This window comes from Copadichromis virginalis, linkage group LG22, assembly GCF_057382275.1.
Source record: "Copadichromis virginalis isolate Kocher_CV1m ecotype Utaka linkage group LG22, C_Virginalis_male_GT1.1, whole genome shotgun sequence".
NCBI classification, from domain to species: Eukaryota; Metazoa; Chordata; class Actinopteri; order Cichliformes; family Cichlidae; genus Copadichromis; species Copadichromis virginalis.
This window is the reverse complement of record NC_140638.1, coordinates 3,436,154-3,452,852: the sequence shown is the minus strand read 5'-3', so window position 1 is coordinate 3,452,852 and position 16,699 is coordinate 3,436,154. Positions and strand designations below refer to the sequence as shown.

The 16,699-nt window shown below is 40.2% G+C and overlaps 1 protein-coding gene across 1 annotated transcript in view; it reads left to right on the top strand.

The window, feature by feature from the left end:
• Positions 1-2,907: 2,907 nt before the first annotated feature.
• LOC146682430 (uncharacterized) overlaps positions 2,908-16,699 on the top strand; it is a 20,349-nt gene continuing 6,557 nt past the window's right edge. The window contains exons 1-16 of the mRNA XM_085446162.1: positions 2,908-3,391; positions 4,167-4,275; positions 4,565-4,727; positions 6,484-6,676; positions 7,442-7,538; positions 7,627-7,688; positions 7,954-8,068; positions 8,303-8,364; positions 9,039-9,135; positions 9,224-9,285; positions 9,551-9,665; positions 9,899-9,960; positions 10,527-10,629; positions 12,360-12,424; positions 13,509-15,495; positions 15,577-15,636. Of these exons, the coding sequence (XP_085302288.1) occupies positions 4,173-4,275; positions 4,565-4,727; positions 6,484-6,676; positions 7,442-7,538; positions 7,627-7,688; positions 7,954-8,068; positions 8,303-8,364; positions 9,039-9,135; positions 9,224-9,285; positions 9,551-9,665; positions 9,899-9,960; positions 10,527-10,629; positions 12,360-12,424; positions 13,509-15,495; positions 15,577-15,636 (3,346 nt within the window). The 5' untranslated portion in view covers positions 2,908-3,391; positions 4,167-4,172. The remainder of the gene's footprint in view (positions 3,392-4,166; positions 4,276-4,564; positions 4,728-6,483; positions 6,677-7,441; positions 7,539-7,626; positions 7,689-7,953; positions 8,069-8,302; positions 8,365-9,038; positions 9,136-9,223; positions 9,286-9,550; positions 9,666-9,898; positions 9,961-10,526; positions 10,630-12,359; positions 12,425-13,508; positions 15,496-15,576; positions 15,637-16,699) is intronic.

Sequence of the window (16,699 nt, the reverse complement as noted above, 5' to 3'; positions counted from 1 at the left end):
CACAGTGTCTTTTCTGCATCTACATATTCGTCATGCTTCCTGTTTTCTTCTGATAGTCCTTGTCCTGTGTTCAGTTTTGCTTCCCCTTGGTCTCCTTATGTGTGATTATTTCCATCTGTGCTCTCCTCCTGTGTGTCATTCCCTTGTGTGTTTCCTCTGCCTGTTGTCGTGTTGTCCCATGTGCTGTAAGTTTCTCCATGTTTCTGTCCATCATTCCTAGTTCCATGCTCCTTATTTCCTAGTGTTTCTGTCTCTAGTCCCGCAGAGTCTAGTTCTTATTTTCCATGTTCAAGTTTTGGTTTGTTTTTCGTAAATGTTTATTTTGTGCATTATTTCCCAACAAATAAAGCTGCCTCTTTAAATTTGTTTCCGTGTAAGAATCCTGAATCCAGGAACCTTCATGCTGCCTGCCATACAGCAAACATGACAGGACATTGAATAACAAACATTAGTATACACAGAGCCAGCCAGATGTAGAAGTGTGATGTGTCTCATGTGATGGTGTTTTAAGCTGAGTGAGCACTTAATTTAATTATTCACGATATCCATATCCATTTCATCTTTCCAGGATATCAGTGTATTTAAACTTTTAGCGTCCGAGAGCCTGAAAGCTATAAATATTTTACTTTTTACCACTTTGCTTCAGTTTAGTTAATTTTATATCTAAATGTTTACAAATTGCATTTAATTCCTGTTTGAATCATGATATTAAAATGGGAAACAGAGACATTGTCCTGGTAATTTGATGTTTTTGTGTTTCTTTTTAAATTCTTAAATGGTTTTGTCCTGCCTTACCTCTGAGCTACTTTACTCAAATACTCCTGTACAGAAACATGTTACTAATATATGTTGTTTAATCCTGTCATGTCTGGCAGTTTATGCAATCTGAATTATGATCTGAATGCACTGTGGTGCCAAAAACATGTTGCAAGATCAGCTCTATAAGTTCTCTATGGTTCCTCTTGTTTCCTCTGCCTGTTGTCGTGTTGTCCAACAATGTGTCACCAACTGCTGCACCTGTAAGAAAAAACAAAGGGAACAAAAACATACAGCACCTGGAACACAGAGATATGAAAATGCACAGATACATAAATTAACAATCTTTTTGTGGTGTGTGTCATTGTCACAAAAGGTAGACAATAATGAGGGCAGGGAGGTGCAACAATGCCCTCCTGGGTGTCAGAGGCAGTGTCACGGTCTGGCTGGCAGACCGTGGGGATGAGGAAAGTAGGACCCAAAACGCAGGACTCTGCGATGCCACAGTGCACTTTATTTACAGTGAATAGACAGGTAAGTCCAACAATTAACTCAGAGATGTAATTTGCCAATGGTGCTCATCCCTTGCTGCCAGTGCGTCCCGTGCTGTAGCTCCCTTAGTTTGTGTGCTCCCCAACTCGCTTCTTCGCCCGACTTTCCTGGAGGAAGAAGGAAAAACCACAATAAGCCACACACGCTAGCCGACTATACCGGTCAAGAGTAATAATCCCACGTCGACTGTCGCCGCGAGTCCAGGTTAAATACCTCTTCCTAGCTGGGAGGGATGATCACCACCAGCTGGTCAGGTAATCAGCTGCAACAGCAAAGAGGGACTCCCGATGACGACAGTCGCCCGGACACGCCTCTTCCACGACGCACGCTTCCGTCAACAGCCCCGAGGACGGGGGGAGAGAGAGAGAGAAGCAGACACATACATACAAACGTGGACAGAACAGTAGACGACAGACCCCAAATAATAGTCGTAATAATAATAATAACAACGATAATAATAACCACTGCTCACGGACCCCTGAGTCCTCCAGAGCCAGGAGATCCAGGAGCCCACAGCAGGAGAAGGAGGAAGGCCCCAGATGGGGCACCCAGAGGGTGAGAGTCTCAGAGAACCAGAGGCATCAGGCATCAGTCGGATGTCCTAGCACGAGCCGAGAACAGTGCCCAAGGACCACCTGGCACGACTTTGAAAAGTGGAATGAGAGGCAGAGTCTTCAGCTCAGAGAAGATCAGCTTCCAAGTTGAAGTCATGAATCACAATCACACACAAATCTGTGTTTATTGATACCAAATACAGTTACAATGCATTCATTGTATACTCTGATTACATTGTATAAAGAGTGAAATGCATGTTTATTACTGCTTCTATTAATAGTGTTGTTATGAGTGGTTATGATGCTGTTTAAGGTAAATCTGGAGGAAATCCATCAGTCTCTGCAGCAGTCAGTTCAGCTCTTATTCAGTCTGAGGTAAAATAATATTAAAATGTGTAAACACATCTGTGCTGAGATAACTCTGAACTCTAAACTTATTTGTTCTCTATCATGTAGGAACGTCTGTGAGCAGTAAAGTGCTTTTTCTGTAGCTCCTTATTTATTCATGTTGCTTTAAAATTTAAGATTTAAGATTCAAACTAATAAAATCATTTAAAGATTTCAAAGTTATGCTCTGATAAAGCAATTAACAAAGTGGAGTCTAAGCAATGATGGGAAAGAAGAAACGAATGCTGGATTCAAAAGTTTACTATTTAAATTTCTACAGCAGCTAATTAATAAATACTTAATTTATCTACTGATGTTTTCTGTGTGTTCAAAGTATTTGGTGGTCTTTTAATTTACAGCAATACACTCAATGTTAATGCTGTGTGTGTGTGTGTGTGTGTGTGTGTGTGTGTGTGTGTTTGTTTTTCGTTTTAGGAGGACAATTTTCAAGACAAATCAAAGAGCTATGAGGACCCTCTGTTACAGGAGGACATTTTGCTGTCCTCATAAAATTGACCTTTTAAAATGGTTTCTGGGCATGTTTTAATACCCAAAAAGTGTTTTTCTCAAAAGTCTTTGTAAACCAAAAACTTGACATATGTTGTATATTTGTGTGTCCGCCACTGCCCCCTGTCGGTTGGAGTTGTCCCTGCATGCCGCACACACAAGCGCGGGAAATTATACACGAGCGCGGGACATTATACACATGGCGCGAAATTGGAAGCTGCGCATGCGCATTTTAACATTACCCATTTAGACCATTGATATTTACATCAATGATTTAGACTGACTGATTGGGCGCTTCTTATTCATCCATCAATTTTGGCAGAGTTTTGACACGCTTTGGAGAAAAGGTAAGAAGGTAATTATAAAACTTTTAAAAGACGGGCGTTCTGACAGACACAGTGCTTCAGAGTAGGCACAGCCGTGGTGAGGCGGCAGGTGAGGGAACGACGAGGTACGGTGGAAAGCATACGGCGGAGAGCGCACCGCGGGGACCGGACCACAACGAGGTGAGGACGGCGGAGCGGGCCGGAGCACGCGGAACGGTTCACGGAGGTCACAGCAACACGCGGGGCGGGGATTCCCGGACTGTCCCAGGGTTATTTTTACCCTGGCCTAATCTCATCACTTGTTTCAAGGTAAGAAATTACACAAGTGTGTGATGTTTCACTGAGTTTGAAAGAAGGCCTTTTTCACGACAAGATCACTTGTTTAATGTAAAATGGCTGCTACTGCTATTAGATGATCTTTGCCCAAATACCAAGGAAACATTGGAAGGCAAATACAAATAAACTCTTGTAGATTTATGAAATTAAATTGAGACAGTATTGGTGTCACTCTGCACACATTTGTTTATAAAATATTGTAAAAAAAAACAACATTTGTTTTGCTCTTATAGTTGTGTTGATGAAGCACATGATTCCTGAGAGATCTAAAGCTTAGTTTGACAGACAGGTTTAGGCTAAGTCAGAGTTAGGCTTTAGTTAAATTAGGACATTTAAGTATCTTTAATATCTGCAAGTGCATGCTTTCTGTTAAAACAACTCAGACATCAGCCTTGTCTGTGTCTGTTATGTGAATGTAATGAAAGCATAGAACTCAATTGAAACAGTTTCAGTATCCATGCTATTAGTGAAATAAGAAAAATTGGGTGGAGCATGTCAGAAACTTGACTTAATCAACACAGGTGGAACACAGTCAAGTTAATCTGCACAAATACAGCCTCGCCCCCATCCATTTATCTGTTAATCAGAATCCCTCCAGCACTCATCACCAAACTAAAATAACCTTAAACTAATAATACGCTAACATTGGGGGGGGGGGGGTGCTTCTCATTCAGCTTTACTAATGCCCTTGTAAGCATAAAGGCTTGAAGTTTTGATGTTGTTTACATTTTTATCTTGATTTCCTTAGCAAATCATGTCACGGAGAACCACTCCCCTTCAGGATGCCATTAATCACATCCTTGCAAGAAGAGACAAGAATTCAATGTTAGAAATCAAATTTATTAATTCAGTTAAAGGTGAGTGACTTTGACACACTGCAGGCTAGACTGAGGGGTTACACATCACCAGTGGTGACCTGTACAAACATCAATATAAATTAAAATCTAAGGTATTTTAATAATAATTTAGTTATTAGCAAGCCTGGCTATTTATGTTTTCTGCACTTGGACATGTTTTCTTTATTATATATGTAGAATTGAAAAAAGCACAACATTGCATACTTGCAATTTACAGATATACATATTTAATGAATTGATTATTTGCAGTGCTGCCACGCCTGTGTCTCTAATATGGTTGTGTCTTCAGGTCGTGGCATCTTCACTTTAGCCAATTTCAAACAAGGAGACTTCGTGGTCGAGTATAGAGGGGAGCTTATTGATGCAACTGAAGCTGAACACAGACGTAACCTGTACCCCAGCGCATGTTCAGTCTTCATGTTTGAATTCATATGGAAGCAGAAGACTTTGTGGTAAATTCAAAATGACTGAATGTTTACATTTCTATTGCAAGGTCAGGATTTCTGAAGCAAACATCTCATATTGCTCTTTAACGAGTCCTTACCTCTAGTACCCGGCCCCGTCAGTCCCCAGAATCTATAGAAGGGGGAGTGACGGACCCGTGGAATAGCAGGATCTCATTCTTACTGAGGCTCCGTCATTTCCCGGTGACCCTGTGGTCCCCGGGAACTCGCAGTACTGGGGACTGACGGGACTCCCACATATGCTGAGGGCCCGTTAGTCCCCGTATTCAGCCTGTGTGTGCCTTCTCTAATACACACTCACGGGCGTAATGTACGGGGTTAGAGGGGTAATAATATAAGCCTACATTTTACAGCTAAGACAGTGTGCTCACGCTGCTGTGAAGATTTAAAATATAATATAGAGATAGAGAAAATAATAAGAGAAAATTCAAATGGCCAGGGCTGAATGAGCGGCCCTGTGTCTGTGCGCATTTGGCACATGTGGACACGGAGACTCGTGCACTGTTATACTGTGTCCAAAACTACTGTATAATATGTACAATGCCAAAATAGTACATGTCAAGTGTTCTCTGTCTGTGAGGTAGGTAGATGGATGGCTTGATGGATAGGTGAAAACCTTTCAACACAAAAAATAAAGAACATTTCATTAATCATTCAGATAAATTAAATGCATTATACAGAAGACAAATGAAATAACAAAAATATACACTTCAGTAAAGCCACTTTTGTCTAAACTATCATTTATCCTAGTTTTAGTTTTACATTCATTAGTTTTTGAATCAGAGGTGAGTAATTTCAAACAACAAAGATGAAATAAACTGTGGTCTACCTTGCATTTTTTACACTTTCTGTAACAATTACATTTTTAAAGTATACATTTTAGAGTTTACAAATATTTTAATAAAGACTTTAACCAAGGATTTTCTTTTACAAAGAATTATTTTCCTTAAATTAAACCAAACATATTTACACTAGTTTTAAGATTTAACCAAGGATTTGGGGTAATTGCTTTTAGTATTAATTAACATAAGTGTGGGAAACACTATCTACATAAACAGTTTATTCAAACTTAAACATTTATTTTAATATCAATATAATTTTTTAAACTTAAATGCAGTAACTATTTCCCAAAGCATAAATACATTTCCACAATTGAGCTTCCATAGTTCCCAAACATAAGCAGCAAATATGAGTCCAAGCTTACCGATAGCCCGTCTAACTCAAAGTCTTCCTCAAAGTGGATTGTGCTTGGTTTGCTGTCCTCTCAGCATGTCACGCTCGGGTCAAATGACTGCTGCATGCATTTTAAGGTCTACTAGGCACGCCCGCCCTTGATTGCTCTAATTCAACTCACCTGGCGGAGCAGTGCGCACCAGGCTGCGCTTAGCTGTAGATTGCACAAGGTCTAATCAGCGGCCACGCGCAAGCAGCAGCACAGAGCAGGTAGTGGGCAAGAGGAGGAAGAGAAGAGTAACAGCCACAGCCACACCTACACCTACTAGGTCAGCGCGACAGTACAACAAAACCACGTTTAAGCTCTAAGCACAAGTAGAAGCGCAAACACTTATCTCAGTCAGAAAGCAACGCGTCCTTGACTGATGGACCCTCTTTAACTTATCAACTATGCATTTAACAACTAAACTTGTATTGGATGTTGTGTTTGTGTTGGTGCTTAAAAATTATAGTATAGTTCATAGGCGTGTCACTATAAATGTTTGTTTAATGTATGTTTCCAAATTTGCAGTATTGATGGAGCACTTGAAGATGGGTCATTTGGGCGACTAGTAAACGATGAACACAGGACACCAAATTGCAGAATGAAGTTGATTGAAGCAGAAGGGAAGCCACATCTCTGCCTTTTTGCACTGAAGGAAATTGCGGCAGGAAGTGAAATTACTTATGACTATGGTGGGAAAGAATGGCCCTGGCGGAAAAAGGTGGGTCATTTAAAAAAAAATTTCCCCCTATGAATTGTTGTTTAAAACCTACATATCTAGATGTCACAATTAGGGCTGCAACTAACGATTATTTCAATAATCGATTAGTTGTCGATTAATCGATTAGTTGTTTCAGCCCTAGTCACAATATTTAAATGTCCTCTTGGTGGTATTCAATCTGGTTTAACTAAATCTTGAATTTGTATGACTTTCCCAAGTGATGATTGCAAGCTTATCTGTTTTGTGTCCCCTCCACAAGTGTGTTTTACTGAGTGGCCACACACTGGAGGTGAAACAGTGAAAGCATCAGTTTGAGCTCAGATGTCATTATGAGGCTGATGGCCAGTGTCCTTGAAAACCTTGGGTTTTTCTGTGTCAGACATATACATGCACCTTTTACTCACAGTCACTTTAGCTTCTTAGTATTGTCTTACTTTGGCTTCACTTAACTAGGTAAGGGTTAATCACTCTGTTTCCTTGCAGTTAGGGTGAGAGTTAGAACTGTATTTAACTGAAGGTGAAACAGAAAATGCTTAACTATGTGTGTGTGTCTGACACAGACAAACTCAAGGTATGTGAGAACACTGTCCTGACATCTGAGCTCAAACTGAGTCTTTCATTGTTTCATCTCCAGTGTTTGGCATACTCAGAAAAACACACGGGTTGAGGGGACACTGGTTAGAAAAGACCACTTGTAGTGGATTAAATACATTTCCACTGTAGCTGCCAGATGTTTACAATATTTGTTCTACTTTTCATACCCAGCTAAAGATCGCAAGCATCCCTTCTGGTCAACAGTGTGTTGCAGAGCCTATTGCCCATGACGTGGAGCACCATGTGATCTCTACAGACTCATTCACAGGTGAGTCCCTGCTTGAGTAAGCACTACCTGTTAAACCCTGGGGTCTTGCAAAGCACTATGTCTCCATGTCTTGTGTTCTCTTCTACAGACAGAGAATTAAGAGCAGAGTGTCAGTCATCTAGACCTACAGCAGACAACTCTGAGCATGAGGTTAGCATGGATTCATCTGTTTATTAAAGATTGTATCAATGTGTAGTTTGGTAAATAGTGTGGTTTGTAAAGATCATGTTTATCAATTGATTACAATTATACTGCATGTGCAGTCTTTAAATCATTGTAAGTACAGGTAGTCATCATTTAACATTGCATTTCCCTCTCAACATCATTTGGGTGTTTTAAGGTTTGACTGAGAGTGTCCCTCTTGATCAGATGGACACTGTACCATTGATGCTTGTTCATCTTTGCATCTTTTTAGGTGCATTCTGTTGGAGGTCAGCGTGGCACTTCTTCTCTGAAAGAGTTAATTGGTGAAGTTGGTGTCCAGTATCAGGAGTTGTCACCCCAAGCGTTCTCAGAAGAACTTACCAGTGGTCAGTTTTGAGTAAATGTTGTTAACTTCTGGCAATGCATGACATGCCTGAAGGTTTGCTGCATGAAAAATGTGCCAGTATTGGGACATTTCTGATGATTCTATAGTGTCTTGATGGATATTTTGAGTAGAATTGTAACAGTCAGGGATGTGAATTGATTGCGTTATGCGTAGATGTGTTTTTTTTGACTTAACGAAAGTCAAGCACTGAATCTCCTTATGTTCCCTTGTACAGAGAGCAAATCGAAAGAGGTGCCACAATCATCCAGAGCTGTGCCTAACGACTCTGCTTGTGAGGTGAGTTGAAATTGACCTTTGTTTTAAAATTGACCAATGGTTAGAAGTGTTATGGTGTTTACATGAAACTCCATTTTGAGTATTTTAGCAAACATCTGGCAGCGGTGGTGGAAATGTCCTCTATTTAGAACAGGAGGTCTTTTCTAACCACAGTGTCCCCTTAACAAGTGTGTTTTACTGAGTGGCCACACACTGGAGGTGAAACAGTGAAAGCATCAGTTTGAGCTCAGATGTCATTATGAGGCTGATGGCCAGTGTCCTTGTAAACCTTGGGTTTTTCTGTGTCAGACATATACATGCACCTTTTACTCACAGTCACTTTAGCTTCTTAGTATTGTCTTACTTTGGCTTCACTTAACTAGGTAAGGGTTAATCACTCTGTTTCCTTGCAGTTAGGGTGAGAGTTAGAACTGTATTTAACTGAAGGTGAAACAGAAAATGCTTAACTATGTGTGTGTGTCTGACACAGACAAACTCAAGGTATGTGAGAACACTGTCCTGACATCTGAGCTCAAACTGAGTCTTTCATTGTTTCATCTCCAGTGTTTGGCATACTCAGAAAAACACACGGGTTGAGGGGACACTGGTTAGAAAAGACCACTTGTAGTGGATTAAATACATTTCCACTGTAGCTGCCAGATGTTTACAATATTTGTTCTACTTTTCATACCCAGCTAAAGATCGCAAGCATCCCTTCTGGTCAACAGTGTGTTGCAGAGCCTATTGCCCATGACGTGGAGCACCATGTGATCTCTACAGACTCATTCACAGGTGAGTCCCTGCTTGAGTAAGCACTACCTGTTAAACCCTGGGGTCTTGCAAAGCACTATGTCTCCATGTCTTGTGTTCTCTTCTACAGACAGAGAATTAAGAGCAGAGTGTCAGTCATCTAGACCTACAGCAGACAACTCTGAACATGAGGTTAGCATGGATTCATCTGTTTACTAAAGATTGTATCAATGTGTAGTTTGGTAAATAGTGTGGTTTGTAAAGATCATGTTTATCAATTGATTACAATTATACTGCATGTGCAGTCTTTAAATCATTGTAAGTACAGGTAGTCATCATTTAACATTGCATTTCCCTCTCAACATCATTTGGGTGTTTTAAGGTTTGACTGAGAGTGTCCCTCTTGATCAGATGGACACTGTACCATTGATGCTTGTTCATCTTTGCATCTTTTTAGGTGCATTCTGTTGGAGGTCAGCGTGGCACTTCTTCTCTGAAAGAGTTAATTGGTGAAGTTGGTGTCCAGTATCAGGAGTTGTCACCCCAAGCGTTCTCAGAAGAACTTACCAGTGGTCAGTTTTGAGTAAATGTTGTTAACTTCTGGCAATGCATGACATGCCTGAAGGTTTGCTGCATGAAAAATGTGCCAGTATTGGGACATTTCTGATGATTCTATAGTGTCTTGATGGATATTTTGAGTAGAATTGTAACAGTCAGGGATGTGAATTGATTGCGTTATGCGTAGATGTGTTTTTTTGACTTAACGAAAGTCAAGCACTGAATCTCCTTATGTTCCCTTGTACAGAGAGCAAATCGAAAGAGGTGCCACAATCATCCAGAGCTGTGCCTAACGACTCTGCTTGTGAGGTGAGTTGAAATTGACCTTTGTTTTAAAATTGACCAATGGTTAGAAGTGTTATGGTGTTTACATGAAACTCCATTTTGAGTATTTTAGCAAACATCTGGCAGCGGTGGTGGAAATGTCCTCTATTTAGAACAGGAGGTCTTTTCTAACCACAGTGTCCCCTTAACAAGTGTGTTTTACTGAGTGGCCACACACTGGAGGTGAAACAGTGAAAGCATCAGTTTGAGCTCGGATGTCATTATGAGGCTGATGGCCAGTGTCCTTGTAAACCTTGGGTTTTTCTGTGTCAGACATATACATGCACCTTTTACTCACAGTCACTTTAGCTTCTTAGTATTTTACTTTTGCTTCATCTAAATAGATTCCCCTCTCTCTAACTCACAAATCTCAGGAATTGAATAGATATGCTTCACTATTTTATCTAAAAAGTAACTCCTATCTCCCTTTCAATCTCTCCTGAAGGATTGGTAGAAAATATGTAAAATGGTCAAACATTATTTTTAATTCGTCATAAAATATTTGGGTAACAATGTTTTATGTTTCATTTCATGTTTTTAATTTTTTCCAGTGTACAATTCATAGGCTGGTATTTGAATCGGTGAAACTTGACAAATGCGGGATATGCCATTCACCTTTGACAGCTATCAGATGGCACGGTCTAAGATGCAAGCGTAAGTGTATTATTTATCTTGTGTTAATTAATGCATTTTTTCACTATACCATAAGTTACCATGAGTCAGGTCTACATTTTCATATGTAAAGAATAAAAAAAATCACTTCAAAGTTTTATCAATTCAAACCATTGCAATGATACACAGTGTAATGGCAGATACTATCACATATCATGCATTTGAGTTTGTCTGCTTAGTGTGGCAGAGAACAGAGAACATACTGTAATAATGTATATTGCCCTCTTACTCTTTGTTGATTAGACTGTTGAACTTTACAACTTTAAATCTTTGTTTCACTCTTTCAACATCAAGCTCATATAAGCTAAATAAGCATCTCACCGCGCGCAAGGCATGCCGGTCCGGGTCAAGGGTCACGACTACCCAGCGTGCATCGTAAACAGTAAACACTGCCGCGTGTGATAGCGATATTGAATATTTTGAGCGTCCTAAAGTCAATGTTTTAAAAGAATTTGGTACGAAACGGGGATACAGTGCTGCTGGGAAGAGAAAGAAAGAATTCGTGGCCCTCGCTTGGGCGTTTTCACTACAAAAAGCCCCTATAGTTTTAACAAAACAGCAGGAGTGGGAGGCTATGCTACCTTGGATATAAGTCTCTGCTCGAGATCGAGACTGACAGTTGTCAGATGACAATTCCAGATCCCTTAGAGCTGAGGGAAGGTTGGTACAATGAATCAACAGCTGCAAATAAACTTTCACTTTCAAAGCCTCATATTCGGAGCCATCAGCCTCTGTGGTGCCCGGAGACGCTCGTGCGGGGTTTGGCCACTGACGTCTGGCAACCCTGGCACAGCACTTCCCCGTAGGCCTATATCCATGGATGTATTAAAAGAACCAAGCCTATATCTGACGGAGAAGTATAATTCAGCCTTTACATCGTGGGTAGTGGTGTACTCTGACCCGGCCGCGTCGTGCATGCGTACTGACAATGCTGATTTAGCTTATTTGTGATGTTACAATGCAAAAACCACAGTTCCTGATTTGATCTGTTATATAAAGATAAAGCAAAATGCACAAATGTTTAATTATATTTAAGAGAGTATCAACATGTATGAAGTAAACTGCCCTCAAGTCTGTTTGTCATTCTGTAATTACACATATACACACAAACTTGGAAGATGATGTTTGATGATAATAAACCCTTTGAGTAAACATTGCATCAAACTTGCAAACTTCTTACAATGTCAATATAGGAAGCCCAATAAGGTACTGGGTCTGATTAATCCAGACCTATTCCAATAGATCAATCAGGCAATTTGCAATACAAATGCTTGATGGTGTCTCTACACATTTTCAATGACTTTTTAGTAGAAGTCCTTTTCATCTCAATCCTTATTAATTAATGTAGGATAAACATTTTAGCTTTTCTGTTTCTCATTAGATCGTATGTATGTATGTATGTCTGTCTGTCTGTCTGTCTGTCAATTAGTCTGTTTTTAAAATAACAATGTTTTATATCTCAAATCTGATGAAAAAATTTATTATTAGGATGATTCAGTATATCATATTCATAAGTTTAAAATGTGTCTTAAACTTAAAAAAAAATCTGCTTTTTATTCTGAATTATGCGTTGGTTTTAAATTCACTTTATGCTTGTTTATATTTAGTGGTCTTCGTGAATATAATTTGATGTGTGGGATCGCTACTTTTTAAATTATAACTTAATGAATCATCGGTTGTTGTCTAATGCTGTGGTTTCTTTGTATTTGTAGAATGCCGTTGTGTGTGGCATAAGATCTGCCTCCAGACATCTTCAGAAGACTGGGATATGTCCGACGTAAGTGTACAGTGAAATTCAACCTGGAAAGACTCAGATACGGAGAAAGAATTAGACATGCTTTATTGAACATTAAATATTTGGCGGTCAGACCCCGGCGGGAAAACTGTTGATAAAAGCATTGCTGATTGAAGTAGGAGGTCTTCCCCTGGGGTCTGGACACTGGTGGTGGTATGGAGGCAGGGGGCAAGCATGGGGGTGCAGGGGTGGTGGAGGGATGCGAAAACGCTGAGAGGCCGAGCTATGGGTGAAAGAGCTTAAATGCCCGGATGCTGAATGGAGGCATAGGTGCGAGGGAGCTCCGGATTGGCTGCGCCGGAGTGAGCAGCTGAAGGGAGTTGAGATGATGATGATGATGATGGAGATGATGTGCAGGTGTTTCTCCCAGGTTGAATTTACGCAGGCTTCATTATAATATAGTTAATATTGACGTAGATGCAGTTCGTGAAGATTGCCACATGTTGCTTGCTCTTCCTTTTTCTTTCATCACAAAATTATAAGGATAATCAGTTTTGTAAGTGTTGTCTCAGATAGAGAATTGAAAGCAGAGAGATTTTGGACTGGATAGAGTGTAGAAGTTATGTGAGAGAGGCCAGAAATAAACACATTGTAAAAATATTACTTAGATTTTATTATAATCCTTTGTAAAAAAAACAAACAAAAAAAAAAACAGTTTCATACAATCTAGTCTCAAAGGTTTTACAAATTTTGATCTGTGGGGGTCATTGTGGGAGGGGCTCCGGGACCAGGTTAGGGCTGGTGTCTTAGTTTTTTTTGTTTTGTGTTTGTTTTTTTTGTTAATGTCATTGTTCAAAAAATATAAATTGGATATTAGAAATGGGACAAATATCAAAAAAGTACTGAATCGATCACAGATTGCAAATTGATCAAGCAGAATCAAAATACTTGCACAAAATACATATCTGCTGCACATTTTCTTCTTTAAATCAGGAGGTATTTCTTAGTACTTTTAAGACATCTAGAGACTTTGGTTTACGTCCCGAGCTCTGTGACGTGAACAATTTAGCATTTATCCTTCCCATGTTTATTTCTGTTATTTAATCTATGCTGTATCTACGAACAGGGTGATGTCTCATCTGATGAAGAATACATCCCAAATTCTGCATCAGATTCAGAAAGCTCAGGAACAGAGTTGTCTATTGAGTTACCTGGACCATCAAAAAACTCCCATGCTGCTAGCATGCCTGATTTATGCGTTACTTTTGCTGAAAAAGAACAGACCATGGATGTTAAGAACAACTTTGAGCACATTTTGAATGATCTTGAAACTACTGATGATCTTCATCCCGACCAAGAACCAGACAGCTCAGAGTCATGCCAGCAGAAAACAAAAGATGCATGTAGCGAAAAGAGTACTGTGGATATTAGCCAAAATGAATCCCCAACCAAGTCAACAAAATTAATCAAAAGCACAGTCAATTTTTGTTTTGTGTGTGGAAAACCTCAAACAAAATTTGCACGTCATCTGGAGACGCATGTAAATGAAAATGCTGAAGTCGCCCAGGTGCTTCAGTTACCCAAATCATCAAAGGACAGAAAAGTTCATCTTGAAAGGTTACGAAACCTTGGTAACTTCAAGCACAACTCTGCTGTTAAAACCACAGGATCAGGTTGTCTTAAAGTGAAAAGGATCTCAAAAAAGAGCAGCAGCAGCGCTGAGACATACGAGTACTGCTTATACTGTAAGGGTATGATATCCAGAAAAGAAGTTTCTCGGCATATGAAAAGATGTGCTTTAAGACCAGAGAATAATGCTGAAGAGAAGCTGAAAGATAGAGTCTTTGGTATAGCATCTACTCAATCCACAATGTCTCAGCCAATTTCAAGTGAACTCTACTCAGTACTGGGCAAGATGCACAAGGATGATGTGTCTAGTGCAATAAGGAATGATCATTATATTATGCAGTTGGCTCAGTCTCTTTTTAATAAGCATGGAAGTGACAGATCAAAGCATGAGTATATAAGACAGAAAGTAAGGGAACTTGGGAGATTACTTGTGACTTTGCGTCACACAACAAGAATCCATAATATGGAAGAGGCAATAAAACCAGCCAACTTCTTTATTCTTACTAATGCTGTCAAGAGAGTTTCAGGTTTTGATACTGAAACCAGCACATTCAAAGCCCCAAGTTTGGCCCTGAAGCTTGGACATTCTCTCAGAAAAATAAGTGATATTATCATGTGTCGTGCTCTCATGGAAGAGGATCAAGAGGCGATCGATTCAATCAGGAGGTTTCACACACTTCATGAAACAAAGTGGTCTGAATTAGTTTCCCATTCAGCCTTATCAAACCTGAGTGAGGCAAAATACAACAAGGTCGACAGCCTTCCACTGACCAGAGATGTTCAGAAGCTGCAGTTATATCTTGGTCAGCAAGTGGAATCAGCTAGGGAGAAACTAGGTGATAACCCAACAGCAGGAACTTATGCAGCACTAGCAAAGGTGATCCTTTGTCAAGTGATTTTGTTCAATAGGAGGAGGGAAGGTGAAGTAGCACGTATGACTGTCAAAAATTTTGAAGATCGTGACATGTCCAAACTAAACGATGACATCAGCTCTGGGCTTACAGAAGTTGAGAAAAGGCTTTGCCAACAGTTTGCCAGAGTGGAACTGAAGGGGAAAAAAGGACGAAAGGTGGCTGTGATCCTGACTTCTGATATGACCGATAACCTGTCACTCCTCGTTAGTAAGAGGAAAGAGTGCGGGGTATCTGAAAACAATATGTACCTTTTCGCCATTCCTTGTAGTGATGGTCACTACAGAGGGCAGTTTGGTCAGTTTGCAGATGCTTGCGGAGCTGAACATCCTCAGAACCTCAGATCAACTAACCTTCGCAAACAGATTGCCACGATAAGCCAAGTCATGAACTTGAAAGATAATGAACTAGACCAGCTGGCCGATTTCCTCGGCCATGACATTAGGGTCCATAGAGAATACTATCGACTGCCCCAATCAACAATTCAGCTGGCTAAGATCTCCAAGTTGCTCATGGCCATGGAGAAGGGAACTGTGAAGGATATTCAAGGAAAAACTCTGGATGAAATTGGTGGTATGCATGGTTTATATGTTGTTAAATCGGCTTGGTGTTTGTGAATATGGTTGGTCTAATAACATTTTTTCAATTTTATAGATGACATAGATGGGATGGCTACTGGATCACAGCAACTCCCTGATGCTTCCACATTGCGAGGTACTGAAATTATTGTATTCTGTGTTATAGACTTTGTAGTTGTATTGATAAAATATTTAAAATTTACATTTTTATATATTTAGATAATGTTATTGCAGTTCTGTTTGTACTTTGCTGTGTAAGTATTTGCTATTTTGCATGTTCTCCCACTGTAGCTTGCTATCGCCAGTGTGTGAATGTGTGTGTGAATGGGTGAATGACTGAATGTAGTGTAAAGCGCTTTGGGGTCCTATGGACTAGAAAAAGCGCTATACAAATGCAGGCCATTTATACAAATGCAGGCCATTTACTTAGAAATCATGGAGGGATCTGAAATTTTCAGCGTTGGTACATGTCCACTGTGAGAGACAGAATCTAAAAGAAAATTCCGGAAATCACAATGTATGATTTTATTAAAATATTTTTGTATATTACTGCTTAAAATAAGTATTTGAACACTTGCTTATCATGCAGATTTCTGACCCTCAAAGACCTGTTATTCTGCTTTTAAACAGTCCAACTACACTCTGCTCATGATTCTAATTTAGCAGCACCTGTTTGATGCCGTTAGCTTTCATAAAGACACATGTGCACCCCACAATCTGTCAAAAGTGTTGCAGCAACATGAGTAAAACCAAAGAGCTGTCCAACGACACAAGAGACAAAACTTTAGACCTTCACAAAGCTGGAAAGGGCTCCAGAGCCACTGCCAAGCAGCTCGGTGCGCGACAGTGCGCGTGCACGCATGTGCGTGTGCGCGATGGAGCGCGTGCAGGTGACTGTGCGTACCCTCTGCAAGACTCCTGCAGGCGCCCCTGAATGGAAGAGGCTAATGTCTTCCTCGGACTGGAGCCCCACGTAAGATCTCAGCTCGTGGGGTGTCAGTGATCCTAAGAAAGGTGAAGAATCAGCCCAGAACTACACGGGACGAGCTGGTCAATGACCTGAAGAGAGCTGGGACCACCGTTGGCAAGGCTACTATCAGTAATACACTGAGACGTCATGGTTTAAAATCATTCATCACACTGAAGGTTCCCCTTCTTAAGCCAACCCATGTCCAGGCCCGTCTGAAGTTTGCCAGGGA